This window comes from Lottia gigantea (assembly GCF_000327385.1).
Source record: "Lottia gigantea unplaced genomic scaffold LOTGIsca_178, whole genome shotgun sequence".
In the NCBI taxonomy this organism is placed as follows: domain Eukaryota; kingdom Metazoa; phylum Mollusca; class Gastropoda; family Lottiidae; genus Lottia; species Lottia gigantea.
This window is the reverse complement of record NW_008708276.1, coordinates 319,104-331,827: the sequence shown is the minus strand read 5'-3', so window position 1 is coordinate 331,827 and position 12,724 is coordinate 319,104. Positions and strand designations below refer to the sequence as shown.

The 12,724-nt window shown below is 32.9% G+C and overlaps 1 protein-coding gene across 1 annotated transcript; it reads left to right on the top strand.

Annotated features, from left to right (window-relative positions):
- Positions 1–11,135: 11,135 nt before the first annotated feature.
- Positions 11,136–11,975, top strand: LOTGIDRAFT_173994 (hypothetical protein; the record flags this gene model as incomplete). Its single annotated transcript, XM_009052023.1, has 2 exons — positions 11,136–11,660; positions 11,880–11,975. 2 exons carry the CDS (start codon positions 11,136–11,138, stop codon positions 11,973–11,975), a joined length of 621 nt encoding a protein of 206 aa, XP_009050271.1.
- Positions 11,976–12,724: the final 749 nt, after the last annotated feature.

Genomic DNA, 12,724 nt, shown 5'->3' with positions numbered 1-12,724 from the left:
ACACTTATATATCATAATTCCAATAATAAGTAGAGAAACCAAGTTGTTTATAAATCAAGATGGTGTTCTATTTTTGTCTACAGTCTCGGTTGTGTTTTTATTTTATCAAATTATAGATAAATCTGTTTTATGATGGTATTTAAAGTAACTCACCCAAATAAATATGCTATTTTAGCATCTGACTGAGAGATTGTGTCACTGAATTGGTCTGCCAGAGGCCCCTAGAAGCCAACGGAATTCAGAGAGCCTGTGATGAATTTTGTGCATCTAGAGGGTTTCACAGACCTGAGGGGAGGACCATGGCTCAATGACCCTCCCCCTAAATTTGCCACTGGATGGCGCATTAAAACCGAAGACCTTATTCTTGAAATCATAAATCCAAATAACAGATGACCATTTTGTAACTGTTGTTATTTTTTGGTTGATTAGAATTTTGTTATTTCAATTTACTATCCTATCATTTCAGTTCTGCAATTTTATAATTTGTTGATGGTTCAAATCTTGAAACAGACGTCAAATCTAAAACAAAGCTGTTTTAATCTCACAAACTGGAAGATCAATCAATTTTATTTGTTTCTTTGATTCACAGATCTTTTGTCCAGACTCTTGATTCATCTTGTTATTTTAATCTTAAAATAACTGCAGTACTTTGTTAGTCTATTATCTGGTCCAGTAGCCATTTTGTTGTGAGAATTTGGCCATGAGCCAGTGTATTGTGTCAAACTGATAATAGATGTCTATTATTTCTGTCTGATCTAACATAGCAGGAGAGGGTTGGTGTAATGTAGAAAATGTACCCATCAATGAAGAGGGTTGGTGTAATAAACCGCAGTGTTGGAATGAGCAGCGATAAACCTTCAGACCTATGAGTTTTCACATCCCATGTCTAACTGATCTTGAGAAGACGCAAAAGACAAACAATGTTTTTGAAAAAGAATTTGTAATGAAGTCATAGGTACTTTTACCAATTATTATCTTAATTTAGTGCTCATTTATGTCAAATGTGAAGTTAAGGAAGTATTGGCCTTGGCTTGGCTAGTAGATTTGGATGGTTTCAAAAGCCCAAGGAGGTGTAGTTTACTTTCTGAGGCTTAAAGCTTTCAAGACATGTTATGATTGTTTATCAGATTATCTCTACTCTGTTTTAGATAACACTATATTTGACTGATGATTATCTTCCCCATGTTGACAATATCTAGAGATTAATATTAATTTAAAGCCCAGTGTACACTGTCTCATCTTTTGACGGATAGTCATTTGTTTTTTCAGCATCAAATTATCTGGACTTGTTGTCAGAACACACTTGGTGACTTGTTATCATGACTTGGGATTCCAGGTAAAGGTTCTGGAATGTTGATCCTGAAAATGAACTGTCTGAAACGATATCAGTATGAATATTATATTTTCTTTCTTTGTGGACATTTTGAAGTTAAAGAGACAGTCTGAATTGTTTAGTAGGTTAGAAAAATTAGGTATTCAAATCATTGAAAACTATAGATCAAATATTATTGTAGAGTATTTTAGAAATCTTTTAATATAAATTTCCAATGTTTTTAATAATGAAAATGATGAATACTAAAAGACATTCTGCAGAAATGAGGCCCTTTGATAATAAAATTTTTACAAAGAAATGTGTCTTTAATCTTATCTTAAAAATCGTTTTTTTAATAATAAGAAAGATGCATACAGCCTATTAAATTGATAACAGATTGATTTTACAATGTGAGATACAAGTTTTATTGAATTCACCTTAACGCTGTTTAAACACTGCATACCTTGTAATCTTGATTATGTCAAACGCTGACATAACGTTAATCTCTCTTGCATTTTAAACACGTTCTATTTCCAAATCGTGTTTTAGACACCTGCATTTCGAGGAAGTTTGAAACAAATTTTGTTGAATTTGGATTTAGTTTTTAAAAACTTAGTCAGATATTTTCTAGTTTTATTTGGCAGAAGGTTTAAGATTTAGTTAAGAAATTCTTTGATGTTTGTGTTTCTGTTTGGAAATGATTTTCGACATTTTACAATGTTGAGGATATTTCAAAAGAAGAATCAAGAAGAAGAAGTAGTTTCTACTGATTTTCTTGACATGATTTTTAATTTGGAAAACATCCAAGTCATTTTTGTTTGAACTAAGAAGTCAAAATACAAAAAGTGCTCAGAAGAAGTTCGACACTTTGTAAACAAACATTCACAAAATTTATAGTGGAATTTATTACTCAGATTTTGTTATTGTTGAAATTCCAGCATTGTAAACAGACAATATCACAGCAAACCACATAAATCCTGGTTTACAAAATACTGCTATAGGGCAGCCATTTCCATGACCTTGGCCAGTGCTACTACAGGAGAGTATATTCTCACATAAGACCTATGAGGTATTTGAAGTATAGCACCTAATACAATGGTCTATGAGTGTAATAAGTAAGAAAGTCTGTCACTAGTTGTTAAAGAGATATAAAAGTGATAATTTAAACCTCTCTATTATAATCTGTACAAGATACAGGTGAGTTGAGTTCAATAGAAGGTATTTACCTGTTATATTATACTCTTATAGTACAATATTACACAGGTATAGCTTGTACCTCTAGTGGGCCCTATCTAACTCTACTAGGCTAGCTGTCTGTTACACCAGTGGGCTTGTACCTCTAGTGTTCCCTACCTATCTTTAATAGGCTAGCTGTCAGGACATTAAGAGGCTTGTGGTGGGTCTTCCTGTTCTGTGATCTTTATCTGTGAGTGTGGGATTTATAATTTAGTTTAACTGTGATGGTTGATGTTTTATGGTGAATTGAATATGTCTGTTATAGTATTCTATAACTGTGTGGTTATATAAACAATGAAATATTAAGAAAAATGTGATTCTATATTAACTGTACTGTTTGTCTGGAAATAAGTTTTTTAGGCCCTATAACTGTGAACAGTTTTGATATAAGACAGGATATGACACTCTAGGCCTATAGTGATTAGTGAGTGGTGAAGTTACTAGGCTAAAAGGATTTTATTTGTAGGCTACATTGGTAAGAAAAACTTTACCCTTTAAACTTATAGCACAGAAAAGACGAGGGTGAAAAACTTAAAGTTTTCGACATGTACTAAAGGCTAGAAAACTTTCTCCAAACCCTATTAATATTATATTTGACGAAGGTAGACCAAGTGAAGCGTTGAAGATTAAAGAGTATATATTAGCCTATTACTATATACCTGTCATATTAATCTTATTAACATATAGTCTCTATTATAATACATAGATCAATATATGTTTTATACTGGTCTGCTGTCCAGGGGGTAGGGGCAGTCCAGGGGGTAGGGTCAGTCGGCCAGGGGGTGGTAGGATGTCACTATCAAAATCTGCTTGCATCATATAAGGTCCTTTGAGATAGTGATGTCATCAAATTGCAGAAACCGCAGACGTCTGATTGAAAATTGAAATGGTGCATATCGATGCTATCAGTGCCCCTGATACATATCAAAAGTTTAGAGTACCTCTTTACAATCTCTTTAAAACCATCTTAACTTAGGATTAGTGAACAAGACGCCTGTTATATACAACTATTAAACCAAATCAGTCGACCTTTGTTGACCTCCCAAAATAATCCTGTCACTGTTTGTCAAGTAGGTGAGAAAGATGGATGGGTTCAGATTAGAGAATATTTGTGTAAATTAAGACTGTGTGTGAATACAACAAAACAGTTAATCTGTAAACACTTGATATACCAGGTTTATGATAAATATCATGATAAACTGTTAAAATAAACCCAATAATTATGATGTTAATAATCTTAAAAAAATAACTTTGAATATTGAATTAACATGATATTATTAGAAAATGCTAATAGCATGTATCGATGTAAATTTAAAAATTTAGAAAACCTCTTTACAATCAACTTCTCTCTATAACTATATGAAATATTAGATTGTGTCTGTTGAGTGGATGATAAGTAGCATGTAGAGTGGAACTGTAAAATTAGAACCAGTAACTTAGAAGTGGAACTGATGGGTGTGATACCACTTTTCATTATGAAATACTTGCTCACTAATAATATATGCGAAAAGTTCATTAGCTGCCACCACCAATATGTTGTTATGGATTTCTGGTTTCGTTTCATGGTTTGGATCCTTAGTACTTGGTTTATTTATTCTGATCTATTTACTAGGTGAAGGTAAAACTAGTATCTACTAGTAAAAAGAAGTATACCAATTGGAACTGATTTACAAGTTGTTTATTTTGTTTCTCTTCACTGAACTTGACTCTCTACTATCATCATGTGTGTATCACTCTACTTTAATACAACCAAGTACTATAACACTATCATTCACTCTACTTTAATACAACCAAGTACTATAACACTATCATTCACCATACTTTAATACAACCAAGTACTATAACACTATCATTCACCATACTTTAATACAACCAAGTACTATAACACTATCATTCACCATACTTTGATACAACCAAGTACTATAACACAACTCGTCTCAATACACCCTAACACTATCATTCACCATGCTCTTTATCTGTGTTTTCTTAAGGGTTAAGGTGAGAATAGATAATGTCCGATGTATGGTGTACAGTGCGGGAAGATCGATACAGTAGAAAATACAAGAAGTGAATATATAGGGTACGGGTCCGGACACGATTTGCTTCAACTATTAGCTACTGTACCAATATACCCACACCAGACATTGTATCCCTTATATTAAACACTACTTTAACATTTCCATTCTTTTTCTGTGATTTGGATGCTTTCATTTGTTTTACTCAGCCAGTTTTCACACTTGATTCTCAAACAGAAAGTTTTTTCAGGTTTGCATAGTTTCATTGTCTATAATGTAAACCTTACCTTATTTGTAATGCCTGTATTAGGTCAAACATGCAAAATATACAGGTGTTGCCAGTTATCAAAGACAGGTGCTTGGAAAAAATATGTCTTACAATGGTATGAAATATGCTAAGTAACTAAAAGTTATCATAAATGATGTAATATTTTTGTAAGAAAATCATTTCTCATTCTCTTTAAATTTGTAGAGATCTATCTTGGTTGCTATTTTACCTGATCTGTCTTTATTAGTCAAAACTAGAGCAGAAAATAAACACTTATATTTTATTTTTAGTTTGAGTAGAGAAGTAAATTCTAGTTCATAACTGGAGTTGATATCTGAACGTGTTACCTCGTTAATCTGATTAAGATCTATAAGTTGGGTCTCCATAACCAGTCAGGATTATTACTATATTGCTATCACTTTGGTTATATTGGATTACATCGCAGGTTGGATTAGGGAGTGTTTTTCTTGATTCATTTTAATGGTATTTTGTCAGATTTTTATCCTGTGAAGAAAGAAAGAAAGTTATCAGGTGCCGAAGAAAGAAAAACTATTATTTTTGAATTTGTGTATTTTCTCATGGAAAAGTGACCTGTAATAGTATTAGATTGTGATCTCGCTTCCACTCGTAGTAAAATATCCATTATGCTATGATGATCATGGATAGAAAATATTTGATAAAATGGAGGTTGGTAACGTGCCATGTTCTTCTTTAACTGGACATGCTTATTGTTTATTCATTGGAGGGCATTGTTTTCAGAGAGATCACATAGTTTATATTGTTTATTTCACAGGTCTAACTCTTTCAGAGAGTCCACATATGTTTATTTGGTATTTTGGCATCCCTTTTGGAGAGTCCACTTAGCTTATATGTTTTATTTGGTATTTAGATTAGTAACCAGTGGTGGCCCCAGCCTCCCAGGACTTGGGGTACAAAAAGGGGGAAGATTGACTTAATGGGGGACATTTGTCAAAATTAAAATTCAAAATGCAGCAGCAAGATGTCTGAGAAGTTTCTCCCAAAGTAGATATTTTAAAGAAAGAATTGATTTGGTTCATTTTGACAGATATTTTGAGACAAAAACGTATAAAAAACTATATTTTTAGATATGTAAGAATTGAAGTGGGGGTACAATTTTTCTAGCACAGTAAATGCCCCCCATATACCCCAACCCCCGTCGTGCCACAACTGTCTGTCAACGACCAGACCAGTTGATATATTGAAGTATATACTGTAACATTTAACATGGTATCTAACATTCTACTTTAGGGAACTAGTACCAGCTGTTTCTAGATTCTCAATCTAAACAGGGAAAGTTCAAGGGTGGTCTACTCTATTTCATGTTTAATATTTTATTAACTGTCAGCCTGGCTAGCTGGCTGGTTGGGAATATAGACAGTCTGCTGTTCTCCAATACGATGGGAATATTACTGTATCTTGTATGTTATTTTAACACAATGTAGTTCAATTTTGTTGCATGGTTTGTTTAGCAAAGTTGGGATTAAAAATGAATACAGGTAACTTAATCTAGTTATTCAACTTTTAAAGCCAATATCAGGAAAATTGAGTATCAATATTTAAAGGAATAGATCACTTGAAGTTTTTTGATCTGAATTCTTGAGGACTACATGACTTTAGTTTCTATGTAGAAAATGTCAAGGCTGAATTTATCATTCTTTAAAAATAGCTGAAGTAATCCTAGAATAAATGTAGAAATATTACACACAGACTGAGTGTTGTAAGCCAACTTGATGGTTTAACTCTGTGTTTGTTCAGGATACAGAAAGGTCAGTAATGGGACTGTTTTGTACTCAATGAATCGCCTTTAACTTCGTCCAAATTCGTCCAACTTCGACATTCTTGGCATTTCTCACGTCCACAGTTTGACAATTTTCCAGAAATTTGTCAATCATTCATGATATTACTTCACTGCATTGTTCGTCTGTAGATTGTGAAAGTGTTTAAAATTTAAACAGACAGACTTTGAAATGTTGTGAATTGTGATTCACATCTGACAGGCTTTGAAATTGTGTTTTATGCTTGACAAACATTTGAAATCACCTACCAAGTTTTATTGCATTAATTCCAAAAGGAACAAAGTTGTCTTTCTGCTTGATAACTAAGGGTCAAGGGTTTGATCTTGGCATCTGGCAAAATGATAGGTTTGTAAACACTATGGCTTGAAACCCAGTAAGAGCTAAGATTTTCTAGCCTGTGTATGTATATCAATTATATATATAGCTCTTATTTGTTACATTCTTGATCAATTGTAGTTCGAGTGATCCCAGAAAAAAACAGATTATGATGTCAATATTGAAAAATAGCTCCTACTGTAATCATGGTTCTTGTCCAACTGTGGTTCCTGTAATTTCTAGAAGAATTTTGACTCGATTACGAAACACTAAAAACCCTTTTAACTTGAAACTCTTATAAACCCCTTTTACATTACATAATTTATCCGTTCTCAGAACAGTTCTCAAGACGGAATAGATGAATTTTGGGTAATGTAAACGTTCAAGTGGAGAACAGAATGGCCTGGTGTAAAAGGGGCTGAAGTCAAGTGTGAAAACAATTACTGATTGTTCTTTCTATATAATAATCTGAACAATTGTCATCTATAAATTTTATTACCTTTATTTCTCTGTTTAAACAATGACAGCTATTGGCAGGGTATAATTTGAAAGATTAAGTTTCAAGTCATCAGTTTAGATTATGACTTTGAACTTTAGTCCACCAAGATTGGGGAAGGTAAATGTTGTATTTTAAGAAGATTATTAGAAGATTGAAGTTACATGTTATTATATTATATAGTGTTAGTTAGTTTTAAAATACAATGATAATCAAGTGACAAAGAGACACCATTTTAAATAGGTGATCAATATCTAAATAACATATCTTTATTTTAGTTAATGTTGATGGCAAGTCTGAAATAAAGCAAAATTACTAAGCAATGTATTTTATATGAATAATTTGCCAGACAATCTTGTCATTTTTATGAAATGCAAGATGATTTTAGTGTTTTGATCATCTGATACATATTTTTTACATGGAGAGCATGTCTTATCTCACTAACAACACGGTCGAGAGGACTGAACTAGGAAAGACAAGTACAGATCAGTTAGGAATAAAGTATGTTCATGTCATTCACTGATTGTAATCAAAGACTGAAACTCATTAACAATATGGACAATTCATGATTATCATCATTGGCATCAAATTAACAGAAATTCCATCACAGTGCCATTAATCCTGATAGTCTGATAGTCTGTAATTAGTGATTATTGTAATTACCTGAGGTAATTAATTTGAAAGATATTAATTTGCGTTAAAGGGATTGTAAAGAGGTCTCTGAAATTATAATGTGTATCGGGAACACTGATAGCATCAATTTTTAATCAGACGTCTGTAGTTCATACAATACCACAAAAAATAAGTGTTTGATGACGTCACTAATAAAAAAAAATGCTTTATCACATACAGCCCTTCGCAATTAGTAATATCATCAATCACTTAGTTTAAGTGGAATTGCAGGAACCACAGACGTCTGATTGAAAATTGGAATGGTGCAAATTGATTGTATCAGTGTCCAAATACATAAAAAGTGTAGAAAACTCTCTTCAATAGTTGGATATTGACAAATATGAATAGAATTGCTTTTCTACTCCTGATTGTGAAGTCAGACAACACCATTCAATGTGTAATGAAAGTGTCATAGTAGCCTTCTACTCCAATTTCCAACTGTCTTGTGGAGACTGTTTTATATTACCAACTATGATCTGTAGCACACTGGGTCTCCACACTGGGCCTCACTGGGTCTCCACACTGGGCCTCACTAGGTCTCCACACTGGGCCTCACTGGGTCTCCACACTGGGCCTCACTGGATCTCCACACTGGGCCTCACTGGATCTCCACACTGGGCCTCACTGGATCTCCACACTGGGCCTCACTGGATCTCCACACTGGGCCTCACTAGGTCTCCACACTGGGCCTCAGTTTATTTTTCCAAATTTTCTGTGCCTCTCACCAGAAATGGTGTAAAATGTTGCTTACATGATATGAGTCATAAAAATATAAAAAAAGTTTAAAATTTCATCATCAGCTGCAGATGTTAATTTTATTTTGTGTCAGACTTTAAAACTAGGTTACCAGACATGTGGAATTGGTTAAATGATGAATTAATTTCATGCTGATAGTGTGAGAAAGTTTATTGGTGGATACAGTTAGGTTTATTACATTATTAGATTTAGAATGTAACAACAATCAGGGGTCGTCTGCTTCACAAGATTTTACTGAGATATAATCCAGCTTTTAAAATATTAAATGAAATTATTTTGACGTCAAACAACACCAACACCAGTCTTATTTGTTAAAGGTTTTGGTAAAAAATGTAAAAGGTACTATTCTATCTAAATATTTTAATTGTCTTTTCCGTCAGGACAATTATCATTCAGTCATAAGACACAAGATAAGATAATATTATAGACTAAACACAGATCTTTAATATAATATTAAACACTTAATGTTTCAACACAAAGAACATCATTAGATAAAATGATTATCGTTATCTAATGTTTTTTATATTAAGAGTATAAAATGGTTGGTTTATGTTAAAGGGTTTTTGCAATGTCAATTTGCTCTGGCAATTAATGGCGTAGATCTAATATTTGCACTAATTGATTATGTTAATTATATTGATTTGTCTGGTGTATATTGAACAGGGATTATATATAATTGACTGGTAGTGATGATAGAGTCATGTAGGTATTTCCCTCTTACTCATAGATTACATACATACATCACCATATTTCATATTATTCATTTCAAACCAGTAAAATCATGTTTTTATTGACTCAATATTTAAAGGGACCATATTGGATTTGTTATCTTTTCGTTTAGTTATTACCAGTTTAAAGGTGCATTACCACAATTTTGTTAGTTTTCAATGATTGTAGATATTATAGGAGAATTTCAGTTTCAGTTTCATTTCAGTTTCATTTCAGTTTCATTTCAGTTTCATTTCAGTCATTTCAGCATTTGAATTTACTCCCGTTTTCACAATTTCACTGACTCAGATCAGTTATTTCATTATTCATTGTTGAAACTGTTAAATAGTGAACTTTATAGTCTGGTGTATTTGTGAGGTTCTATAACACAGTCGGTTAAAACGTTGGTTCCTAATATGACGTCATTTGCTTGGTTACATTGAGCGAATTGCTGGGTTCAATTCTCGATCAGTCTGATGACCTTGAATAAGTCAACTTCACTCATAATTCCAGTCAACCCAGCTGTAAATGGGTATAGATAATCCGGGAAAGATCAATGCCAAGAGGTCTGGTCAAGGATCAGCTGGTAGAAAGGATCCTTAACTGTGAACCTAAGTTGTTATCCTTGTAAAATATAGTTGTTTGTTTCTTTCTTTTCTTTCTCCCCCCTTAACTTGATATCTGTTGTAATGTATGTAACAGTTGAACCTTGTTGATTGGTTGATGTAATAGAATGAAGATTGTTTAACAATAATCGTGTATTAAAAATGATATTAGATATTATCTATATGTCTAATTTGATGTATCTTTAAATCTTCTCGTCACACCTGAAATATATTTCCTCCAGAACTGACTCATGTTATATTTTTATTGATTGATTTTATTTCTATTATTTCAATAATTAACCAAATCACCATTCATTATTTTCTTCTGGTAAAAATGAAATGAAAATATTGATTTTTTACAACCTATTGTCTGCAACTGAATGGGCTAATGGAGATGGGGAAAGCCATGCAGTGTGCAATGAGGGAAATTTTGCCAGCATAAACTTATTCTTACTGTTATACATTGTGTTAGAACGTAGTCTCATAAAAGCACTGGCCTAGGTCACAAAGTATAGACTCATGTTAAAACAAGGTGTAAAAGATTAGAATTATTAGAAAGTTAATTATGCATGGTTAAGATTAAAGGGAAAAAATTTCTGAAAAATAAGAATTAGACCCCATCTGTAATATGTAATGTGTGACTGTCTAGGGATTTTAACTTGACCAGCCAGTAAAAAAAAAAAAGAAGATGTAATTCAGCAATTGAGTGTCAAATGTTCCTCTGTTTTCCACCCCTTTCAATTTCACCACCCTTGGCCGAGTTTTTAGTTCACCATGACCTACGTTTATTCCGTCTTCCATTATCTGTGGATGTTAAACTACATTTTATATATTATTTATCTAGACAAATATTTCAATATACAAAAAGAAAAAATGTTGCAGCTTGTTAATAATGTTATATTTTTCTACTTTCAGAAATGAATTAAGAAGTAACCATGGCGAGTCAGAATAACTCTTCATCAGACGTCTTCTACCCTGACGACCATGAACTCTCTCGTCATGGAGGTGTATATAGTCCTCTTTCACAATATTCCACATATTCACATGAAGTCAAATACATTTTCAACCCGATACAAGACGATGATCCGAACGCTGATTATTCATTAATTTCACCACGTACCAAAACTAACAATGTTCAGATACAAAATTCGAGAACGATGAGTTCCAGTTCTCTCTATTCCGATCATTCCTCGGTGAAAGATGTCAATATTGGAGTGCCTCATTCCCAGTCTGGATATTCTAACTATAGTCTAGTGAGTCAAGCTCGACGGAAAACCCGATCACCATCAGTCACGATGAATAATAACTCTATTCATAATAACTCTGTGAGTACAGGTAGAGATGTAATTAGACAGTGTAACGTACAATATATCATGGATATACCACCCCCACCCCCCTTATACGAGGATGTAGAACGTGTACCCCCTAAACTTGCCCCTATCAGTGGTGTCCTGCCTCAGGTATGTTATCTTTATATTAATTATTTAAAATATTTGTTGTTTTATATAGACTATTTATATGACAGTTATAAAGTATACTAGTTGGTCTTATATAGGACAATACCTAGTTCATTATTAAAGCTATTGTCATTTTCTATAACAAGCTTTTTCACTCTCAATTTTTCAAAATGATTAAGATTTGAGTTTTAATATTGAAAGTATTTGTTGTTGTATATGTAGAATATTTATAGTTGGTCTGTTATCAAAGTTAGAACAATACCTTTATATTGTTCATTATTACAATTAAATATATTAGTCATAGTTATAGCCTGTTAGCTTGCATATTATAATAGCTTTCAAGATCAAATTTAGAGAATTATAAAGCTCCCTGTATTATTTTTTTGAATCGTTTATTTATTTACTTGACAATATTTTCAGGACTAAAATTTGAGATTAGGGGACAATAAAAAAACAGTGGAGTAGCTAGGCCTTTATTGACAGGGAGGGGGGCATCTGAATACCTTGACTCCTCTTTTAGATTTTAAAGTATACTATTTGCGAAGGGGGGGACATGTCTAATCTAGGGAGGTGGAGAATGCATCTAACAAGATTTTGGCAGTTAAAGTAGAATGAATATTTCAATGATTAACAATGGCTGTTATGTTATTTGTAAAAGGGATATTTTCTGTCAGGTTTTGAGAAAGGTAACAAAGTGATATTGAGGATGATTTAGGTATTTTTAGTTCAAGTTCAGTGTCTTTAGGCGTTCAGGAGAGATTAATGACTTATCATGAGTTGATCTAGTCATTTGTAAATATTTTTATTTGAAATGAATCATCTTTCATGTTGTTTCTTGTCAGTCAGGGATGTGCTCATAGGTCTGTCTGATAAGAAGGGTCGTCATTGTGTATCATGTTTTGTTTCAAGAGGTAATTAGTAATGCAGGGCATGCTTACAATTCTATAACACCTGCCTGATACCACTCTGCATCTGGGTGTATAAACATGATATCCCTTTCAGAGAGTCCACATATCTCGTCTTGCTTATTTGTATAATTAATGACATCAGAAAAGAGAGAAATTTGA